Source organism: Lingula anatina, chromosome 7 (assembly GCF_051362555.1).
Source record: "Lingula anatina isolate TDL-2025a chromosome 7, LinAna3.0, whole genome shotgun sequence".
In the NCBI taxonomy this organism is placed as follows: domain Eukaryota; kingdom Metazoa; phylum Brachiopoda; class Lingulata; order Lingulida; family Lingulidae; genus Lingula; species Lingula anatina.
Window position 1 is genome coordinate 3,507,838 of NC_141773.1, and position 23,702 is coordinate 3,531,539.

Genomic DNA, 23,702 nt, shown 5'->3' on the forward strand with positions numbered 1-23,702 from the left:
AACGTAATTACCCTACCGGGGAATTTCCTTCCTTTCACAAGTATTCCACAAGACCACTTCTGGCCGTAAAGTTAATTGACCTTACAGTTGGAAGTGGCCTTGTAGAGGACTAGCATTCAGTGCGGGTCGGGTGGAGGGCTTTCCTATGTAAAAGTCAGGCTCCCGAGTTGTCCATCTGCAAGGTGAAATGGGTCACTTTAACATACTGCTCCATGTGAATAGGACCAAAGGCCCTTCAAACTGACCCAAGCATTTACTCGTTTTTTTAACAAATTCCAGTTCTCAGTTTTAGATCATTTATTACTGGAAGCCATATATTTAAGGCAACATTTAATGGCACAGTCAGACATCTGAATCTATGTACAAATATTACAGGTATTTTTTCATCCTTTTTGGCCAAAGTGAGACAAATATTTCTACTCTTCTTCAGAGAAATATAAATAATATTCATGAGGGCAAGTCTTACACAAAGCTGATAGTTTACAGAAATTAACAATAGCTGTTCACCCAAACCTTGCTCAAGTAAATAAATAAATGTCACTGAATGTTTTCTTGGATATATCAAATAGATGCTATTCCAAAATAGGATTGGAACTCAAATATTTCTTTCTCTTTGATTAATCGCACAGAATTCGAGGTGACGTGGCAATCTTTTTTTTTTCCAGCACAGGTCCTCTTCGATAAAAACTTTCATATTTCCACTATCAGATGTACAGAGAGAAAGAGAACCAAAAATGGAAAGAAATGCAGCAACTTTTCCCAAATTGTCCAGCCAGTCAATTTCTCAGCCTTAATATTCTCAAAAGTTTTAGCCTACACCTTAGTGAAGTTTGTCAATTTACATCTTAGTCTTTATTCTTTGCATCTTTCCCAGATTTGAAATACTTTGACAATAACCTAAATATCCATCCTTGGCACATTTCCTTTTAGGGTTCCAATACTTGGATTAGTTGACAAGTATCTTTAAGTTAGTTTTTTTTCTTATTTTTCATCCTTTGCGTCTTTCCTCTGGGGGTTGACATACCAACCCAACACAAGTCGATCAAAGCCACAGGTGAACAAGTTACACGTCGGACTGTCTTCATCCCATGCTGCAGCACATACCATCCTGCTGTGACCCTTGACAACAAGACATGTAGATAAGAATAGTGTAAAATGGCAAAAATGTAATGTTAACTGCAATTAAAGTGGGCCCTGTCTCTGATTAATGATACTCGACATGCTGTAATATTGGTTTTTATTGTTTTTACTCTATTATAAGTATGTATTAAACATGAATAAACAATAAGACCATGACTGAGAAAGATTGAGCATGACAGAGAGGAAAAGGAAATAAGGCTGAAAGAGAGAGAGAGAAGGAAAATGGAGGGATAATGATTCTCCTTGACAACACTTAGTGATAAAAAGAAAAGCCGGACAACGTACAACTCTGTTGCTCCTGGGCAGTCTTCCCAGTCTGACTCCATTGATGTCATACAGCCGGATGTGTCTGTTGTCCTGTGGGATGGCCAGGATCTGGTGACTGGGGGACACAGCTAACCTGAAGAGTCACATCATATATATATCATAAGTCATGTTACACCAATGGTCAAGTAAAGGTGGTTCTCTTCTTGCATTGCTATCAATTCTTGGTATACAGAAACCTCGGCTTATGTCTGATGATTTCGTGACACATCTAACCCCAAAACTAAGTTGCATTATCAAAAGCTTAAGTTGCATTATCAAAAGCTATGAAATAATAAGGCAGCAGTGCTGGCACATATATAATCAGTTAGCATAAGAAAAGTAATGCTGACTGCTCTATTTTAAAATACTTATCGTTCTTTTTTCATGAATAACCTCATTGTAATAAACCCCTTAACCTGTGTAAAGGTGCATCTGCTCTGATAGTATCCATGGAAACCTATTTACCTGTTTACAGGGGCATCTATCCTGACAGTCTCCATGGAAACCTATTTACCTGTTTACAGGAGCATCTGTTCTGAAAGTCTCCGTAGAAACCTATTTACCTGTTTACGGGAGCATCTGTCCTGATAGTTTCCATGGGGGATCTCATGTTCTTCAGGTCCCAAATCTTCACGGATCTGTCATCACTCCCGGACACAATCTTATCTGCAGCAACAAAGACTGCAGTAGTCACTGGTCTGAAATGATAAAACTGAATCATATACCAGCCATTTCAACACCAATTTAAGTTAATAATCACATGCTGAAGGCTGGGTGCATATGTTTCTTTTTTTTCTTGCTCTACTAAAATATACCAATTTTTTTCACAGAAATTTAAATCAAATGTTTAAACATGAAAGTGTTGTGACAGATACACAGAGTTTAAACACAGAATATATAGCACACCTAATTTTGTTTTTTAAAAAATTATTTCAAGTTACTTTATCAACTTTACTGAGCAATTTTATAGTCCATTTGATGGAGCATGAAATAAAGGAGCACTCTCTATTGTTAAATGTTTACTACTTGAATCAGTTCTTGAGCTTTAAACCATGACTGGATGCAAGGAATTTTTCACAGTCCACTAAAGAACTACCCACTCTGTATGTCCCTGGAAGACATTCAGCTGCATGGAGGGATTCCTGAAGTCCCACAGTCTGAAAGTGGTGTCCTTGGAGGAGGTGACCACTAGTTTCTGGACTGGGTGGGTGCACACATTGGTCAGTTCCTTCTCATGACCTGATGGGAAGAAATAGGATTATACAAATAATATTTTTAAAAATATCAGCAGTTTTTGTGTTTGGGCCATTCAAAGTCCATTAATCTACTGCCACAAAAGAGATACAGCAGCAAGTAAGGCTTCGTTCACATGCAATGTCTATTTTCTAAATTCTATTTTCTATTTGCGGTATGTCTTATGATCACGGTCTGTGCCCTGAATATCCCGCCGCGTAATTACTGGCAGCGCGAGCCAGTTACTATAAGTTACTTTAAGTAACTGGCTCGCGCTGCCGGTAATTACGCCGCGGGATATTCAGGGCACTGACCATGATCATAAGATACCGTGAATAGAAAATAGATTTTTAGAAAATAGACATTGCATGTGAACGAAGCCTTACACAACATATGAACCAAATTTTACTGGCCCAGATGAAATGTTTGCCATAGTTCTGGTACAGACCTTTCAGACTGCTTGGATGCTGCCTAAATAAAATCAAAAACAAAAAAATTCATTTTGCATAATTATGTCTGGTCACTGACCTTGAAGAGTATTGAGTATAGCGCCTGTGTCCACATCGTACAAGATGGCGGTCCTATCCCATGATGCTGTGATGACCTCTCGACCCCCAGCCATCCAATCAGCTGCCACCACTACATTGCTGTGACCTGTGAGATCCGTCTGTGGTACACGGATCACATTGGCGTCAAACATGTGGTATTCATCCGAAGCTAGAAAGAGGTCCATAAGTTATCCATAAATATGTGCATTGGTGATGGTTGGTCATTATGAGAGTGTATGAGATATCTGTCTCTTTTTGCATTAAACTATTTTCATATTAATAATATTACAGTAATATGTTGGTGCAAATGGAACTCCTCAAAAAACATATTTTGCAATACTAGTTTCTCAAAGAAAAATTACACTTTGTTATTATTATTACCTCCGCCAAGGAGGTTATGTTTTCACCACTGTTTGTCTGTTTGTTTGTCTGTCATCAACATAACTCAAGAAGTTATGGACCAATTTTGATGAAATTTTCAGGGTAGGTCAGAAATGGGTTAACTTAGAAGTGATTAGTATTTGGTGGTGATCCAGATCAATAATCAATAATAATAAAAAACTGCTGCCTTGGCGGGGTCTGCGTTCTTGGAGTGCTTGTATAGTTATTATTATTATTATTTCATAATTATTACTTTTTTACACCAATCAGTCTGTCTGTCTGTCTATTGTCTTTCTACATCATTAGTGTCAATGAGATTGAAAACATCTGCCGCCAAATATAAATCAGGATTGGCATGATTACAATCAAATGGAAGATAAATGCATTAGTCTGAATTGGTATTTTATTGTTATCCATTTGCCTTGATTACAAGCAACAAAAATAAACCAACTCCAAGCATACACACTGAAGAAGCCTTGAAAAAGAAAAAAGACAGGATATTGCTCACCATCCAATTCCTCCTTTTCTGAGAGCTCCAGCTCATCGTCAGATGGTGCCCTTTTCTGTGTAGACAGAAAATCAATATTGTTTCACATCAGAAAATGCACATTGATGAAATAACAAAGAAAGAAAGTTATGATATGATTGTGTGAAGAACCTTTCTCACAGATGGTGTTATGTAACACTAATGACTAGTCCACACTGCAGATATACTAATTATTTATATTTATACTATATAGTTATATTTCAGAAAATTGGATATCTGTGGAACTGAAGGCAAATGATCGATCAAACAGAATCTTATCTGAATTAAGAAACTAAAACATGATACAAATAAATTTAAATAAGTTTTTAAACAAATTGGAGATTTGTACCTGATGTCATGATAGACTTACGTCACTAAATAAGAGGACTTTGAACAGTTATGTCAACAACCAGTAGTATATGTTAATTACTTCTTATATTTAAACAAATCTGATTAATTATATTTTCAAAGGCAGTATTTTTATCATTGAATTTTTTTAAAAATTCTTTAAAAAGTCCGAATAGGAGAGTGTGGTTCATTTCACACAATAGGCTCTTGTGAATAATTGAAAATGAAAAGCTTAAATTACTAAATAAACAGACGACATATTATTATTTAATTCACAAGTAATTGCCCTAACTTCTTAAAGTTTATGGACATACCTCTAAAGGCAGGCTAATTTGTGCCTTCCACACGTGTGCTGTCTGGTCTCCTGACGCAGTAACTACGTGGTCCTGACTAGGATGAAAACGCAGGGAGTTCACTGAGCCTTTGTGGCCAAAGTAATTAGTCACACACTCTCCTGTTTCTGATGACCATAGTTTTGCAGCACCATCTGAAGAAATAAGGCACCAAAAAATATATAATTTCAATATCTAAACAAATACAAGGCTGCTAGGTGCACTTTTCGTGAAGGCAAATTTTCAATTTCTCTTGCGCATCCCTTTGTTAAATTCATATGATCTATTAGAGTATATTATATTTCTTTGGTCATTAGAAGCAGCATATTACTGCACTTTCTTAGCAAATGTTGTCATTCAACAAATGTGAGCTGAGACCATTTATCAGCATGGTTTGTGCATTATATTGACTGTGTTTTCAAGCCAGACAGTTAAAATCTAGCTTAAAGTCATTGAAGCTTGTTATCTTTTACCTGCTGATGACGTTCCAACTATCGTCACCTGATGCAGTTTGGAGACACTGACGTCCCATACACCGTCGCCATGACCAGAAAACTCGCGGACAAAATGGCTGCCAGCAGATTGGTTTTTGAATGTAGAAACAATTCTGCTTGTTGATGTCTTGTATGTGTCTTTTATCTTCTGAGAGATTTGACTGGAAGCTGTAAAAGAACACGATAATAACGTGACACAAGATCACAAAGAACTTAATATATAATATGTTTTATCAGAAATTCAGCAGCCATATCAGATAACTAACTCAATAGAAATACAGATAACATGTACTACATACACATAAGAAAAGGGCTACTATCAGATAAGACTTTTGTCTCTAGACAATAGTTTTGACTAAATAATACTCCGTTGTCTCTTACTTTCAAAACCTGTCTCGAAGTGAAGAATAACATTCGATTGAAGCTCTTTTGATAAACTGAGCCCTGTTGCCTCTTATTCTTACATTTTTTAGGAGCCTTTGTTCCATCTCCAGAGTCAACCCCCTCCGCCTTGTCCCCAGCTGTGCTGCGATAGTGTTCCAGTTTTTCATGTACTGCACATAAAAGTAAGACGTAAAATACCATAAAATATCAAAGACGGTAATGAAAATCAACACTTTATGAAGAAATAATTTCATCACCTGCATGATTTAAAAGAATTTGGTTTTGGAGGGATCAAAATGATTATCATGCCCGATATATTTAAAACTGAAAGTTGGTCACAGACAGCACGCTGTGTTATTGGTTCCATGGTAATATCAATGGCAACATCAGCCCCTAGACTTTTCTCAATACCACCCTTAGTTACAGGTATTAAGAATATGGTTTCATTCCTCAGCATTACCCAACAGAATATATAAGTGAGCACAATTGTAGCAGTGCTCTGCCACTGATCTGATCAGACCTTATTTTATTTTTACTACTTAAAATGTTTTAACACATCAATGCCTTTTACAGGGCAATGTCTGCCTGATATTGTATTTTTAATGTATTTATTGGCTAAATGAAATATTTTTCTGATCTACAGGGTGATCAATATCTGAAGTACAGGGGGATCAATACCCAGTCAAATCGCATACTCACATGTCTGGTTTTCTACATAAAGCTTCTCATATTCATCTTCAATTAGTGCAAACAAGTCGTGAAGCCTGCCTCTGAAATGAAAAACAAGAAAATGGAAATTTTTCTGAAAATAGCATAGACCCACTTGAAGACAAGAGAGTAAGGATAGAGATGTGATATCAGAAAACAGTCTACTTATGACAGCATGCCAAGTTTTTTTTTTGTGTACTCGGGTATTTTTTCAAAGAGGCTGTTTACACTGTCATCTATCTCAGATGAGTGTGTCAATAGCCGTTAAGTGCAGAATAATCTTATTCTGCTATAAGGGATGAAAAGAGACGTATACTAGTAACAGTACTCTGTTAGAGTTGCACAAGATTCAAGTTAGGTAATAAGTTTCAGATTGTCAAAAAAAAAAAAAAAAAAAAAAAAAAACATCTGTTCAACGAGTTTTGTTTGACAAAGACAATCACTTGAGTTTTAAGGTGACAAGTTATACATACTCTAGTGTAGGTGTAATCTGGCAAGTAGCATAGTGGTTCATAACATGTCTACAGGACATAACTAGACAGTAGTGTGCTGTGAAAGTTAATTTACCTTTGTATCAGCCTTCTCATATGAAGGCTACAATTAACAGAAAAAAATTGTCAATACTTAGTGCGGATAAATCCCTAGCAATTCAAAAAGATTTTTGGACATTCAACAACTATATGGCATCACTCAGAGAACATGCTACAAATATATATAAGAAAAAGTTGGCACTCTCTAACCAAATTAGCCTTTTGTTTGCAGAAACTGATGGTCTGTAAGTAAACAGTCATATTCACTGAAGTTAAATAGGGGGGGGGGGGGGGGGGAGGGGCGTAAATGTTAAACCATCTAACAGCAGTAACATGATGTTGTACACCAGAATTTAAACTTGATAAAGTGCATTTAGTCCATCACTAAAAAATACTGTTACTACATCTTATCTTAGGCTTTTAATTTAATTAAGATGTTTATTGAGATGTAAGACAAATCAACTCACTATTATGCAGTGCACTTAAGTTAAATACCCAGCACTCAAAGTCCTACAGAACCTGACACATTGCTTGTTTGTTTGCTACTCTAGGGAGCTATTTAAAAAATCTTATAATGCTAAAATCACATTATGCTGGAGTCAAATTACCCATTCAAATGAAGGCTTGGTTAGGCAAACACTCACAAAACGAGTCAGCTATATGGAGGTATGGGGTTTACAGTAAACTATAGCTGGGTAGTGCTGGCAATTTTTTTTCTCTCAGCCAAATCACTACTTTTTCATCACTTTTTTTTCTCCTATTGGTTTTAATTTGACAAAAACAAGTCAAATCAACCCCATTTTCTTAAGCCAATTTAAGTCAGTTTTATCATGTGGATAAATTGGCAAGTGCTAGTGCCACCCCAGTATGGCTATGCCAGTGTCAGGCTGGGTATCAATGGCCCAAACTTACAATGAAACACTTGGTCTATGGAGATTGATCCAACTCCATGGGGACTCTTGCTGAATGCAACCAGATAAACATGCCTCCTCTTGGCACTGAGTAGAATACAGAAAAGCTGGTGATTATATGAGCACATTGAAAAACTAGAAGTGGTGTGTTACTAGTAATCTATTCATCTGACTGCATTCAGCAGGAGTCCCCATGGAGTTGGATGAAACAACCTATAACCATAGTTACATTGGGAATGAGCCCTTAGAAATAATTCACTTTTTAAGGTAGGGGGAGGGCAGTTTAAGTAGTATGTCATTTCTCAGCAACTTCTTTTCACTGATGCTCATAAGGTACATACGTATATTCTCACCACCCAAGGTTACTTAGCACGTCCTTACGCTTCCATGATTTACAATATGATTGTGAAATTGATATTAAACCTTGCTGTGTTTCTAAAAGCTTGACTGTTATATAAATAAATAAATAAATAAATAAATAAATAAATAAATAACTAACAAATAAATAAATAAATAAATAAATAAATAAATAAATAAAACAAAATACAACTCACTCAACTAAGATACATCTGATATCTCATATGTGTTACAGGAGACCTGTTCACCAACTAGTTAACTCATGCAGCCCATTGGTTTAAATATTTCCTGTGCCTGGATCAGCATCTACCTACATTTGCTGGGGAACCTAGTCCTAAATCTCTCTAGACTGGAAAATGACTCAAACATGTCAGCTGCAAAATATGATGAAATTCACTAGGCAGTGGATTCTTGGAACACATGAAACCAAAGGAGTGTTAACATATGGAGTTAAATGTCAAAGCATATAGCCACAGCAGCTGCAAATGTATAATAAGTTTGATCCAGGATCTTTTGTTTTCTAATATCTGCCATATAAACTTTATATCAGTACAGAATATTTTAGTTGGGACAATATTTGTCCAACCCTAGTAGGAAGATAACTGATGAAAAACACCTTTATCTCCACCCCTGCCCCTGGAATTCTGTCCACTGCATATGAGAGAGAGAGAGAGAGAGAGAGAGAGAGAGAGAGAGAGAGAGAGAGAGAGAGAGAGAGAGAGAGAGAGAGAGAGAGAGAGAGAGAGAGAGAGTTGTAAGCCACCATCTTAATCCTATAGCTAGGGTAAAATGCTGTGATAAAAATTACCCTAGTAAGGTGCTACAAAAGTATGGGAAATTCCACTGCAACTAAGCAACTTTCATCCACAGATTCATTCCATTCACCTACCTGAGTTCGGCAGGCAGAAGGGATTCCCCTTCATTGAAACGCCTGAAAACTGACCCCTCAGCACTGCTACGATTCCGCCTCAGATTCAGATCTTTTCTCTTCTCCTTTACACCAACACTATCTGTGGGCATCTTAGTGCTTTCTGAAATGACAAGTTCTCTTATAGCATGACATATGTAAATAAACAGATTTATCTTTTTTTTTAAATCCAGTTATCATAACAACATTATAATAGTCTGGGTTTACAGTACTGCATCATTATCTTGGAATTTTTTGCTGAGTATCACTCAACTTCTACTAAAATATCATTCATGTCTGTGCTCATTGCTGCCACTTGTCAGTGTACATGTGCAGTGAAACAAGAGAATTTCTCTACTGACCCTCAATGAAATGACTTTTGTTCCTTGTACGTAACATTGCTTGACAGAGAAAAATTTCATCAGCTGTGTAAAGTTATAAGAATGATGTGATTTTTTCTTCAGTCAACAGCTAATACTGAGATAGGTTTTACCTCCATGTGATAGACATCGAAATATTGGAGGTAAAACCTATCTCAATATTAGCTGTTGACTGAAGAAAAAAATCACATCATTCTTATAACATTGCTTAAACAATGCACTTTCAGTTTTTTTTTTTTTTTTTTTTGGGGGGGGGGGGGGAGACTTCTGATTGCCACATAAGTGAAACATTCTATCAATACTGTCATTTAATTTTACTGCATAAAGTTCTGACATAATTGAGTAATTAGGTGCTTTTTGAGGAAGTGTTTAAAAAATCATTCCAACTTTAACCTGCAGATGTATGCTGATAACACACTGGCAGGCAAGTCCCCAGCAACCCTAGCTTAGTTCATGGTGATTGTGCATTCATATATAATGTGTGTTCAAAGCATATTAACTAATTATTAATAATTTATTCTCATCAGTTATTTTAATAATCTACAGGAGCAATTCAGGAATATCAGATCCACTGATGTTGGTAAGATGAGCAACTGATAACACATTGATAACAGTTCAAGTTGGGCATGGGGTCACAAAATAATTTTATGTATTATTATCTAAAGTATATAATTATGTATCATAGTATAAAAGCGTTCGTTTATAAGATTAAGCACTCATTTTAGGGGCTGTGAGAGATCTCCAGGGGATCGAACACCCACCGAATCTGTCTCTGACCACACATTAGTCTTCATAGGGTGCCAGATTTAAGGTCATACTATCATTAATAGTACCCTCAGCAGTTCATCACATCATCATTCATAACACACCACAACATTCATGTCAAAATACATCTCCGCCTCTCAGCGCCTTTTCTTAAAAACCCAAACTTCCGTGTACCGACTCCATACTCCCTACGAGTGGTAAACAAACACAAACCTTCGACTACCACTATGTCAGATTTCTCAGTCGTCAGCAAAATTCCCAAAATTCAATCCGTGCTGCCGTTTACTGCTCCTCCATGTTTATCAAGCACCTGCTTTCTATTAAGTGTCAATCATATTTTTCAGCCAATCACAACACGTCTTCTCAGCAGCCAGCCAATCAGCTGCGGTCTCGAGGTTGTGCTATGTCCCTGGACAAGATGCTGTCTGCTAGAGGGTTACAGCTCTCAACTCACCGAGTCCAGCGTTTAATACAGCCTGTGCAAATATGAGATCGTAGAAAGGCCAGTCCATACACCGAGCTACCGGATACAGCACATTTGCGAGTGTTATAAAGGGAATTTTTGGATTTTAGAGCAATTTCGTCGCCCGGACCCGAGTGATTCCACATCTGCCATGACAGGTTTCTTTTCCAAGATGGATAAAAGGAACAATGTCTCATTCAATAAGCGCGCTCATTTTCCAGGGTCACGCTTCTCAGTAGATATTCGATATAATCTTTTCAAGGAGCGATGGAAAAGGTAGAAATGACTTTATTCTGTGTGTAATTCAGTGCCACATGTCGACACGGACGCTGGGAAAGTTGTTGTTGACTGACAAATGGGTCGAAGTCGTGCTCCTGACGGTCGTCTTGGTGCAAAATTTCCTCTCACCTCACGACTTCAGAATTTGCTTCTACCTAGCATAGAACGGATGATCAAGTTGAACATGAGAGATAGAGACCTTCGTTTGTTAAGGAATATCAGTCAAATGACAAACCGGCCGGCGTATTTCAAAGTAATCTGGTGAAAGGGACTTTTCCTTGAAAGTGCAGGCATGATTTATGAAATTGGGTCAAACAAGCGTGACGTCATCCTCATCAATATGCATGAGTTTACATCCGAAATAGGGCAGCCATTTTGAAGGAAGACATTTGCAATCTGTAATTTCAACGAATTTTGGACGGTAACTACGCGATGTATATATTTTAAGGTATGTAAATGATCGGCGAATTATATAGGAGATTACCCGAACTTTCAAATTCGTTTCTAAAAAGGATATTTTATGAGAAATTGGTAGGTCTTATGACCGACAATTTTCCTTTTAGAAATATTGTGAATATTATTGCCGTCTGTACATATTGCATTTTATTTTGTAGCCATAACGTTATAATTCTGTCAGATTAAAAAAGAACTACAGTCTTATCCAAAGGATGGGCCTTATGTTAATTTTAAGGCAATACGTGAACTTGAATCAAAATCAAATTAGGGACGATCTTTGTTTTGTGTTGAACCGTAGGTCATTGGATAAGTATCAGAATTACCTTACATGACCTATTACATTTTAACCAGTAAGTTAAACACATCAAAACAAATTCTTTTGAGATAATTAAGTTATCCCTAACCTAGTTAAGTATGAAAACTATATATCTAGGAAAGAATGGTTGATATATGTAATGGTCGGGTAGTACTAATTGCCCTCGTAATTTCACATTCCACAGTGGAAAAATCAATACATAGTTTGTGTAAGTAAGTTGAAAAATATTCAAACCCTTGGTTGAAGATGCAGAGACCTCTCTTTTAAGAAAGCACCTTTTCCGAATCTTACCTAAAAGAATTAAAAACCTTCATTGAACTGTCAGAGTGAAGAGTGAAGGGATTATAGGTTTTATAGGTATATTATTATTGCTTTTAAATAACCCTCAGAAAGAAGTTATTTACCACTACATGTCACAAGTTGTACCTATTAAAGGCAATGGTAGTGAAAAATATCAGAAATTGCCTTTAGCTTTAGGATCAAATGTTGCCATTTAGACAAATAAAGGTACTAGTACATCGATGTTACATTTCACAATTTCACATTGCTGTTGCATATTTTCCAACACATCACTATTTGCTCACATTGATAGCAAGATAGGGCAAAAATGACAGTTTACATATGTTTTTCAGATCAAGATTAAAAAAAACCCTCTGATATATGCATTTTAGAGCCTGAATGTAGGATTCAGATGAATGAATAGCTTACATATTTCTATTATTTTTAGTGCAAGCTTTCAGGTAATCATTTTTGAAAAATCCTACCAAAAGCTGTACCCAAGCCTGTAAAATTTATTTTAGTGTGGGCACCGTTTGTGAGGAATCTTATCATGGCAGCAAGTGTGACTGTACATAATCTTCACCTTTTTCAGGAAGTTCATTGGTACAGTGATATTAAGCATAATTAAAGTACGCAAGCACTGCAGTAATGGTTTAAACTACCAAAGATTTAACCAGCATTTGCAGGCTCAACCATTTAGACAATTGAATTAAAGTTTCTGCACTCAGTTATATGTGAGACAAGCAAGGATATAGTTTTCTGTTCTGGTTTAGGAAATAAATATAATTTATTGGATTTAAAGACTATTTGAAAGATAGAGCAGTCTGAGTGAGCAAGTTTCCAAGAAATACTATGATAAAATATCTAAGGAATTATGTGTCACAAGCTCTTTTATGTCTCTCCGTTCAACTTATTTATCCAGGTTGGAGGTTTTCACACCTGTCTGCCTTATAGTAGGCATTTATTGAGCACTATTTACATAATTACTCATTCTGTGGACAGTATTATCAACTATGATTAAACCTCAGAATGATGATCAACATAAAAAAGGTGTGTTTACACTGAGTCCTCTTTACCTTCCATTTAAAAGGTGTTTTGTTTGCATTGAAAACACTGTACATTAAGACATATTTGATAGTGATTACAACCAGAAAGCTAATTGTTTGTACTAGAGATAAAGCATTAATTAAACTGAAATTTGCCCACAAAGGTTGTTTCTGTCATTTAGTTATTTTAGTCTGTAAATTTACGTTTACCCCTTGGGTCTGCTCTAGGTGTTGTTAGATTTCCATGCAAATGTAGCTTATTGTACACATTACCAAATATTACTGCATTCAGAGATAGTCGGGTTTACTTTTCACATTGTGCTGTATTGTATTATCTTATTGTCTAGATATATATAGACCTTGTTTGGTTAAGACAAAGTTAAGAAGGTATAAGAACTGATTATCTGATGTGGCATGTACACTTTGTGAACTCTTGTCTCAGACTAGCATTTTATGCAAAAATAGCGACACGTATGTTTGTATGTGTAACCATCTGGTATTATAAATTGATGTGAAAAAATGAATTTGTTGCTGCTTTAAAAAAAAAATGGCTCAACAGCTTCGAGAAAGTGTGCTCATATATTTAGTCTAGCCATCCATGGAGCAGGTTTTTAGTCTTTGCTTGAAAGATATGCGAGTTAAGTTAAACAACAACAACCTGAAAAAAAAAACCAAACAAACAAACAAACAAAAAAAAAAAAAAAACAGACTCCTGGTATACTCACAAAAATTGGGTTTGAATTCTCTAGGGGAAAACAAGCTAGTTGGTAACTTGGTGATGAATTTGAAATTATTGTCTATGAACAGGGAAAATCGAGTCATAATCAATACTACGAGGGGAAAATAGTCATGTCTTGTCTAACATCATGGCATGAATTATAAATGGATTGATATATAGATGGAGCAATAGAAACCAGCTTCTAGATTTGATTTACTTTTAACTGAATATTTTATGTTGAATTGTCAGAAATAGATACCAGACTTGATAGATAAATTTGCAAATTCGGGGGCGTATGCAACAATATTTAAAGTTCAACAAACAAGTAGGCCATATTTTGCCTTGTTGTTTACATTTAGTTATAGTATGTCTGTTGCATCTTTTAAGGATTTTTGCTTGTATGTGTATCCACAAGTGAGATGTGTTAAAGTAGTACAGAAAGCTGTGTCTATTGGTGTTAATCGTTGTGATACAAAAGCCAGAATCATGAAGCTTTTGATATTTCTTTTCAGAATGATAGCAGGCCCCAGTTGAAGAAGGAGCTGGAATCTTCCACCCCCACGTCACGCCAGCATGCTATCATCGCAGCAGCAGCGCCAGCTGTTTCAGTGAGATGTACGAAGGCAAGAACATCCACTACTCTCCCGTTGACAACAAGCCATTGTGTTCCTTCAGCAGCAAGCTCTGTAAGCAGCATCGCCTGAATCACTATGGCTTCTGTGTGCGGCACATCCTGGAGGATTTGTCTGCCCCCTTCAAACAATGTGCCTATGTGAACAAGTACAACAAACAGAAGTGCACCCAAGCAATACCAGAGAGTGAGGAAAGAGAGTAAGTTGTTTCCGTATGTCAAATTATTATATATATATATATATATATATATATATATATATATATATATATATATATATATATTTATTTATTTATTTATTTATTTATTTATTTATTTTATATTGGAAGCAAGGTGGGCTGGACCCCAGCATATCAGCTACTGGTGTGCACTGTATGTACAGACTGGTGATTATGATCACTAGTGACTTTTGTTAAATAGTAATTGAAAAAAGAAAATTGACAAAATAAAATAAGCCATGTGCCAGAGGAGCTTATGTAGTTCATTTCGTTGGGAGAGGAATATTTTGGACATAATTTTTAAAGCTGAGGACTGAACATTACCTCAGTATTGGTTTTTGAGTGAAGGCTCATTCCCAATGGAACTAATGTTTAACATAGATAAATTCAACTGTCAGGTAACTATAATTGCCAGCTTTTCCGTATTCTACTCAACACCAGGAGGCCTATTAATCTGAGTGCATTCAGTGAGTTTCCCCGGGGAGTGGGATCTATCTACCTAGAACAATAGTTTCATTGGGAATGTACCCTAAAAGACTTTCTGAGTTGGTAAATGTGGCTTATATGCTGCTTATTGAAGGGAAGTGTGCCATGGTTTCTGTTTACATACAGAGAGAAATGACGCAAAAAGGAAAGTGGCATTTTCTGATAATTAGATAATGATAATTATTTTTTAATGTGAGATGTGGAAAGGGTGAGGTGTGTTTATTAGCTCTCTTTAGATCTGTAGCATTAGCTTTTAATCACCTAGTTAGCTATAAAATATTGTATGAAAACTGTTAGGCAAAACTGTGAATTATTCGGAAATGAAGTTTTTCTGTTATGTCACATGTTTAAATGCATGTTTGTGTGTTCTCTTTTCCAGCTATTGTAACGCACATATGCAAGTGTTAGGAATGATGCCAAGACGAGAAAGGAAAAACCAGCGCCATGTGACGCCCGATAGTCTTCACGATAGCAAGCCAGCCTTGGAGGGGCGGTTAAAATCAAAGCCCAAATTCAGTTTGATGTCTACTGAACCAGTGAATAATGATAATTCCATGGATGACCCGGATGATCCATACGCATTTCCCGCTGACGATGACGAACCTCCCCAACCACCAAAACCAAGCTATAGTCCTGGAGCAGCCTCTGTTGGACCACAGCAAGATCTTCCCATGCCAGGCAATGGCGGCGGTCATCTGTCTTTCCGCCCTCCCCAGGAACCTGTATCTTCTATTGCAAAGTTATATCCAGAACTGGCCGAGAAACTAGAAAGGGTGAAAAATAAAAGTGATCATAAAACTAAACTCAGTGGGACGAAAAGCTCCCGGACTATGAACCAGTTACAAACACGAATTGCTCAGAATCGAATCAAAGCCAAAAAAGGGCAGGAACAGTCGAATCATTCAACACCTGAAAGTCAGGGCAGATCTCCCAATCCCGCAGTGCCTCGCTCTCCTGCTGGAGGAGGAGGGGGCGGAGAAAAGCCTCAGTTTGCGGTGCGCAATCCTCACCTCTCATTTGCCGCATTACAGGGTCACCTGGGCATGACCCACCCTTTGTCGCAGCAGATGCCGCCATTACAGAACTCTGCCACCTCATATCATCCCAATGCTACGTTATCGCAGTTACTGCCACGTATGCTTCACCCTCTCATGCCTCCTCAGGCCTCTCCAGTGGGGGGCGTTAACATGAATCTCCCTCCCCCACCCTACCCACACCCCCACTCTCAACCCTCACCCCATTCTGGGGGGTTGAGCCAGCCTATGAACTACCCACCTCCTCCTTACTCTAATCACTCTAAAAGTCATATACTGACCACGCGGCTGAAACGACCGAGGAATATTCTGTCTGAAGAGGAGGCCAGGAAGAGGCTGCGTACGGACACCGCCATGGCAGTACTAGCACAACACATACAGAAAAGGCTGTTTGATTCAGAGCTGTTGCAATATGGTAAGAATTGATTTGAAATCGAGAAAAGAAAAGGGGATAGTTTTAAAGTACCCATTTTAGTATTTGTGGTGGTGTTTTGAAATTATAGTTTTAAGAAAGAGACTGGATGTAGATCAGACTTGAACAGCTACTGGCTTTCCAAACATATGAAACTCTGTTATCAACCAGGTTAAGCCTATCCTCAGAAAAAAATTGGCAGTATAAGATAATTCTTCTAAATTTTATGTAATTTTCATTTGGTTGCAGATGTAGATACATCTGAAGATGAAGAAGACTTATTACCAAGACAAAACCATTGGCTGGGTCTGTCTTCAGACGAGGAGGCAGAGGAGTCTGTCAGCTCAGAAGAGTAAGTTTAAATGTAGTTGAAAGCAGTGATGCGTGTGGTGATGCATCTTGGTGAATGTGAAGCTGTAAGAGTGTCTAAACATGATTTTGTCATGAAACTTTGATATATATTTACAGGGATGAGATTTTTCCGACTTTTGGCAAATTTCCGATAGTTTGAGGCAAAAAAATGGCCTGGGCAGCATACTGAACCCCGTACTGTTTTTCCAGGCTTTTTTCCTAAGTGGCAGTCTCGTCTCTCTCTCTCTCTTCTCCTCCTACTACTTCATTATATGCAAATCATATATCTCCTATTTTCCTATTTTCAGCGAGGACCTAGGCACGATGCGTCTGATCAAGCTATCCCAGCATACCTCTGACATCCGGCGCCAGTACGGCCAGCTGTGCAAGGCTCAACATTCCAACTCTGCCCTCCAGGACTACAGGAGGACGTTTGCTCAGGCTTTACTCCAGGCAGCCAGGGAGAGCCCTGCCGCCGCCGTCAAGGCGGTGCTGGAGGTAGATGGGAGGACGGAGAGGAGGAGAAGGAAGAGAAAGAAGAGAGTGAAAAGGTATATTGTTGGGGTTTATGATGTGGGGGTGGGTGGGGGGGGGCACTGAACTTGGGCAAGTGGATGGAGGGAGTAAGGAAGAAGAAGGAGAAGGAAGAAGTGAATGTGTAGCCTGTTATCTTTGGGAAATAAAGTCTTGTGTCAGTAGAAAGACCTAGATGGCCAAAGGTACAAGTCAGGAAAGCAGTTAATTAAGAATTTATTGTCTTACTTAGTATTATAATTTAGCCCACTACTTAAACCATTTGAATCAGTAAATTTGGGATCTTGGGTCAGTCCAACATGACTGGAAGTATGACTTACAAATACAGGTTTAAGAAGGACCGCACTGCTGAAGTTTTGAACATTGGTAACACGTGAACCATCATGTACACAATAGTTCTGACACAAGAGTTGTCTGAATGACCAATTTATCCTGCTTTTTAATCTTCTGTATTTGTAAAAGGGGAATTCATTGTTAAGTTTTGGATTTTGAATTTTCAGCGAGGTGGACAAGGGCCTCCAGAAGCGCAGCTGCCTATACAAGAATGAAGACCGGAACGAACAGTGCAATAACACAGCATTGCCATATACCAATCATTGTATCAAACGTATCCTTAACCTAACAGACAAATTGACAAGCAGTGCTAACAAAATATCAGGGTTCACATTAACTTCTTGGATTCAATTTTACAGAGAAATGTTCAAAAAGATTATTTATGTTTCAGTACTACAATTAATAATAGTACAATAGTTGTACAGTTTCAGTAATTTCAATAACTAATATTATCATCTCTAGAGACTGTGCGTGTATCTATAGAGACTGTGTGTTTCCTTAATCAGCCTCTCCAGATATAATGTATAATGTAGACCAGCAGTTGTTCGACTACTGTACGGCCAAAACAGCCGACAATACTCAGTGCTGTTTCCCGACCTTTGACCTACGGCACGACATGCCTCTCTGCATGCAACACGGGAAGAGCGCCGTAAGTTTGGTTTTTTCATCCTCCCTGTTCTTGTTAATGGATTTGACTGGGTCTGGTTAACAAGTTTAGATTGATGCATAAGGTAGACACAGAGTGAATTTGTTATGCAGTTATGCAGAAATCTGGGCGATAATAATAAAATGTTGCAAAGTTTCAGCTAGTTAAGGAAAAGAAAAAAAAGTCTTTTAGGCAAATTTAGCCCCAAGCAATCATTTATATAATATTTTTATATTGCAGGATAATTATGTCCCAGAGCCTGTGCCGGAAACTGAGCTTTTAAAAAGACCCAGGAAGAAGACCAAGCCCTCTGCACTCACCAGGAAAACCAAGAAGAAGAAAAAAGTACCCAATGTCCGCCCTGAAGAAGTCACAGCTCTGCAAGAGGAGTCAGATGGTGAGACATTTAGATTTAATCCAGGCTGTGTATAATAATTTTATCTTGTTGAATATATGAGTCTTAAAGTTATATAAAAATGAATGATGATAAACAAAGGGTTGTACTTTTTTCACAACAACGTGTCATATACTTAATAATGAGTTTAGCAAGTCTATGTCTCCTTGTATAAATTGGTAGGCAGTTGCCACTCAGGGTTTTCACCAGATTTAATGTTAGTGCGGTTTTGATACCCATCCATAAAAAAGGGGGAGATAATTATGTCTTTGGGACAGGGAGAAAATAAGGTCTTTTCCTGTGAGAGCAACAACCCCCCACCCCCACCCACGAAAATAATAATAGTAATTAATTAATTTGAAAAATAAATTATTACTATTAAAGAGGAAGAGAGAGACAAAGGGAAGAAGGGGAAGGATGTGATATCCTCTGTAAACAATATTTCACAACCTTTCACAATTCCTTCCAGACGGGCATGAACCAGGTAGCCCAGAACATCACCCGGCACTGGACCACTCGCGAGATCAGCTGCCTCCACAGAGATCAGGAGGGGGAACAAAACTGCCCTCTGGTGGTGGGGCACCGGCTCCTCTTGCTGCTGCAGCCAATGACATTAGTGATGACCTTCAGGGTGGCCTTGAAGCTGACCTTGAAGAAGTTTTATCACCAGGTATACAAGGTTTTAAATTGTTCAGATTTTTATTTTGTCACTTTTTAACTTTTAATTTATCTGAAAATGGGTACCAGTATAGGGAAGTTTTTAAAAAGGAGAGCTCTATGAAAATTAGTGTCATAATAATTTTAATATTTTGTGATATGCTATAAATCACTTTTCCTATTTTTACTAGGTGCAATTGACAAAAATCTCTGAAATTACTTGTCATAATTGACATTATCTCCTATAATTCCTATTTTTACTAGGTGCAATTGATAAGTCATTTGACCTCCCCCTGGACCAGGCCTCCAAGCTGTTAGATGACAATGACATCCATGAAGTCCTTAATAAGCTTCCAGATGACTTGGATCTTTTCTCAGGTATGACAACTACAGGGTCTCTGTCTCTATGCTGTGTGGAAACTGGTGTAAACAGTTGCATGATATATTGGCTGATTACTGTCTATTTTTAGATCTGATAATATTTTACCCTACTTGTGCAGATCCACAGTAAAAAGTAGGATTGAGGGGGTATAATTGCCCCCTATTCTGAATGGGGCTTATGAGATTATGGTGAATAAAAAAAAAAATCCAACTACGACAAGAGAAAAATCATCATAATATTATTTTTAAAAAATCTATATTTCTTTGAAAATCTGTTTCCTAGGTAAAAATGGTGAATTTGAACCAACAACGGAGGAACTAGAGAGGGCCTTGGCAGCTGCTTCTGGCTATTCCAAAGACTCCTTGGAAAATATGGAGAAAGACCTCCCAGAAATGACTGAGGAGGAATTAACTGACAGGATAACAGATACTATCCTCGAGACTGAAAACCTCAATGCTTCTTTTGGTGACTTGAGCAATGAAAATCTGAACCAGCTCGCCTCTTTGGCACATAGTATATCGGCCAATGAATTCAAAGCTATGGCGCAGACTGCAAGCTCCACTCCAGTGTTCACAAACAATAGCATGGTGTCAGAATCACAGACGTACTCTCACAGGCCCCATGGCCAGGTGCATGCGCAAGGCCAAGGTCAAATGTATCCAGGTCAAGGTCACTTTTCTCAGATACAGAGTGCATTGAGTAATGGGATCTATATGGGAGGTCAGGGACTGCCTCAGCAACAGCAACCACCACCACAACAGCAGCAGCAGCATCCAGGTTACATACAGAGACAATATTCACATCCTTCTCAGCAGATCTACCAGCCCGAGGGTCAGGTCATGGTGCCTCACAGGACCTCGCCGGGACATTTTGGCAACGGGCACGCCAACGTGTCGCCTCACGCTGTTAACGGGGCAGTTCTGGCCGGGGATCACATCCCGCCCTCTCCTCACCAGCACTCGCCTCTCAACCCGCGCTCCCCTATGCATGCGCAGTCGCCTCTTCCAGGACACATGCCCGTGCATGCACAGTCGCCCATGCAGTCGCCATTGCCCAGCGCGCGGCCCTGGTTTCCCCAGGGCCAAGAGCGACCCCTCACCCCAGGGACACCAGTCAGTTACCATAATGGCTACCCGATGGGGACACCGCCATATTCCCAATCTGTGGGACCCTCACCACCGAGTCTGAAGTACACATATGCATCTAACCAGTTTCAGAACAGTGAGTTCATTCATCAAGAAGGGAGGTTCCCCCAGCATCTGAACATGACTGTGAACCCACAGTTGATTCAGAGGGGTTTTGAGGCCAACCAGGGGGGGTTCCATCCCCAGTGGCCTGGGCAGCATGGACAGTACCACCCCAGGGCAGGTCATGGCATGATGCACACACAAGGAGGCTCTTAACAATTAGTACGGGATTGGAAATTATCTGCCTAGAAAGCACTGGGGAAATTATGATATCTGGACAGTTATGGACAGTTCTATGTATTGTTTGGCACCCTTACAAGTATGATTCCTGCACTACAACTTAGAAATATTTGAGGAATGGAGGCCCTGGTAATCTGCATCGCCATGACAACTTATGTGATGGAGACACGCAAGTGTGGAAGACTGCAGGTTTTTAGGGGTGGGGTTTGGGTGGAGAGGGCGTTTGCTTGTTGAAAAGACTATCTGGAGAAATGACGGAACAGAGTGCACAATTTGTGGAGACTGATGTTTCATAGTGATGGGACTGAGCTTTTGTTTCTGCTTCTCTGCGCTGTGTAGCCACTGTTGATGTGATAAGCAAGTCCTGTGTTAGCTGATGATGATTATATGTAATGGTAGCTATGTCACAGAGCAATGCGGGTACATTGTTAGTCAGAACTAGTATGTGTGCTATACAGAGACTAGATAAAATTATATAGATATATAACACAAAATAAGTATGGAATTTTTTTTACCTAATGGAACTTGAAATATTTCAGGCTACAGACAGATTACTAGTCAACAGTTATCATGATGGGAATTAATCAAAATATTTAGATTATGTTCTCTGTGTAGACTTAGCCTCCGTGTACTTGTTTTGTTGGTTTGACTTCTGGTAGGAGTACATTGAGTGATGTGCACTTGTTCCTGTATTTTAGGTCACTGAATTTGGTGTTGTGCTGTTGTACCTGTGTGTGTGTGTGTAGGGTTTTAGTTGATATCAGTAGGTCCTTTTATGGAGTACAGCTTTTTTTCCGTACTGGTTAGAACAGTTCAGTTATATGTAAAATCCTCCAGTTATATGGTAACATTCAAATTTTAAACCCTTTTTTGTTTGAGCAGTATGCTTTTTCCCACACCTCTTCCCGTTAGAAATTCTTTAATTTTTCCTGAAGAGGTTTCATATATTGTCACAAGTATCAGTTGAATATCGGAATGCCATACCACTAAGCGTATACTATATTCAGGAATTATTCCCTTTGATATTAGAACTTTTTGCATAACATACCTGTGACTTACTCAACTTATTACCAAGTCCCTTAATTGCTTGCTTTCTAGAAACAAATTATTACTTTATAACTCCATTTGAGGACAGTGCTGCTCCTTACCTGCTGAGGGCAAAGCTCTGGCTTGTCTGCCCCTTTGGAGCCTCTAGTGAAAAGGGTTAATACGATCTCCAATTTTTGGCAGGGTGGGGGTGGTTGATTTCAACTTTTTTCTTTCTTTCTTTTTAAAAAATTATTGGCGCTGTTTAAAAGTAGAGGTGGGGACCTTTGCAAGGCTGTTAAAGCCCTTTTCCAGACAGAGGTACTTTAAGGGTCTCTCACAGTGAACTGGTCGATTTAAGTATACCCTTGGTTGGCAAGAGGGATTAAGACTAGATGATGTCACTTGCGTGAGACCAGTTTGGGTCAGATAAATCGGGAAGAATTGTAGCATGTACATAGCAAATGCAGGGCAGCAGCATGCATGGGCATCTATGCTGTAAGTTGTGATACCATGGCTTTGTAGATAAATTTTGTTTGTTTTGAGAATTATTATAGCCGGTGAAAGTAGATTTATCTATAAATGATATTGAGTATTGATTGAGCGACTTGACTAATTCTGTATGAATATCAGGGTGGAAATACAGAGTGGGTTAGGCTCTTATCAGAATAAGGTTTTTTAAATATTAAATCATTCAGTTTTAAAATATGTGAAGAACCATGCATTAGTGATATATGTGTGGGCCCCTGTCAGGTTGTATTTTATTGTTTTAGTGAAAGTAGTGCTACTGTTACGTCAAATTTGAGAACTTTTTCTTATTGTAGACCAGTGCAAAATAAAATGTGCATAAGGTTAGAGGTTTTAACCTTTCTGAGCAAAAAATGTTAGGTTGATGAAATAATGGTCAAAATTGTCAGTAGAAGTAAATCTGTAACTCTTTTTTACAGTCTGAAATTGTAGAAAGAATATAATTTTACTGAAGTACAAATTTTCATAAAGATAACCTTTGCAAGGATACTCTGCTGTTAGTAATAGAAGTTACTATAATGGTAGTTTTTGTTTATCCAGACTTAGTTTTCTGTAAAATAACGGAAACTAACCACGTGTAAATCTGGAGATACCTATTAATCGTTCTAGGCAGCTGTCCTAGAATCAAATAATGTAAATATAAATATATGAAATAGCAAATGAAAAGGAGAAAAAAGTCCATTCGAAGGATGATAGATATTTTTATGTGGTGCTATTTATTGAATTTTGTACATGTAATAATATGCTTGTGTTCTAAACTTTTTTACTGGTATATGTACATTGTCCCGTCTATGTTATTTCACAAGGAACCATGATTAAATTCTATCAAGATTTGC

At 38.1% G+C, this 23,702-nt stretch overlaps 2 protein-coding genes across 3 annotated transcripts; one reads left to right on the top strand and one right to left on the bottom strand.

The window, feature by feature from the left end:
- Positions 1-279: 279 nt before the first annotated feature.
- LOC106164813 (WD repeat-containing protein 37-like) lies at positions 280-10,650 on the bottom strand. 2 transcript variants are annotated; one of them, XM_087018294.1, is made up of 12 exons: positions 10,464-10,650; positions 9,088-9,229; positions 6,392-6,462; positions 5,773-5,862; positions 5,288-5,476; positions 4,797-4,969; positions 4,117-4,171; positions 3,208-3,396; positions 2,547-2,685; positions 2,010-2,144; positions 1,426-1,540; positions 280-1,119 (listed from the first exon to the last, which is right to left on the bottom strand). In XM_087018294.1, the coding sequence occupies exons 2-12, from the start codon at positions 9,216-9,218 to the stop codon at positions 982-984; spliced, it is 1,425 nt and encodes a 474-aa protein (XP_086874420.1). In that variant the 5' UTR covers positions 9,219-9,229; positions 10,464-10,650; the 3' UTR covers positions 280-981. The 2 variants fall into 2 exon arrangements, with proteins under 2 accessions (XP_086874420.1, XP_086874421.1); XM_087018295.1 differs by lacking the exon at positions 10,464-10,650 and adding an exon at positions 10,247-10,399.
- A 39-nt stretch (positions 10,651-10,689) lies between these two features.
- Positions 10,690-23,700, top strand: LOC106177448 (INO80 complex subunit D). The gene is made up of 11 exons (XM_013560211.3): positions 10,690-11,440; positions 14,320-14,638; positions 15,522-16,591; positions 16,838-16,940; positions 17,248-17,490; positions 17,974-18,080; positions 18,322-18,455; positions 18,693-18,849; positions 19,316-19,516; positions 19,768-19,881; positions 20,168-23,700. The coding sequence occupies exons 2-11, from the start codon at positions 14,421-14,423 to the stop codon at positions 21,286-21,288; spliced, it is 3,468 nt and encodes a 1,155-aa protein (XP_013415665.2). The 5' UTR covers positions 10,690-11,440; positions 14,320-14,420; the 3' UTR covers positions 21,289-23,700.
- The last annotated feature ends 2 nt before the right edge of the window (positions 23,701-23,702 follow it).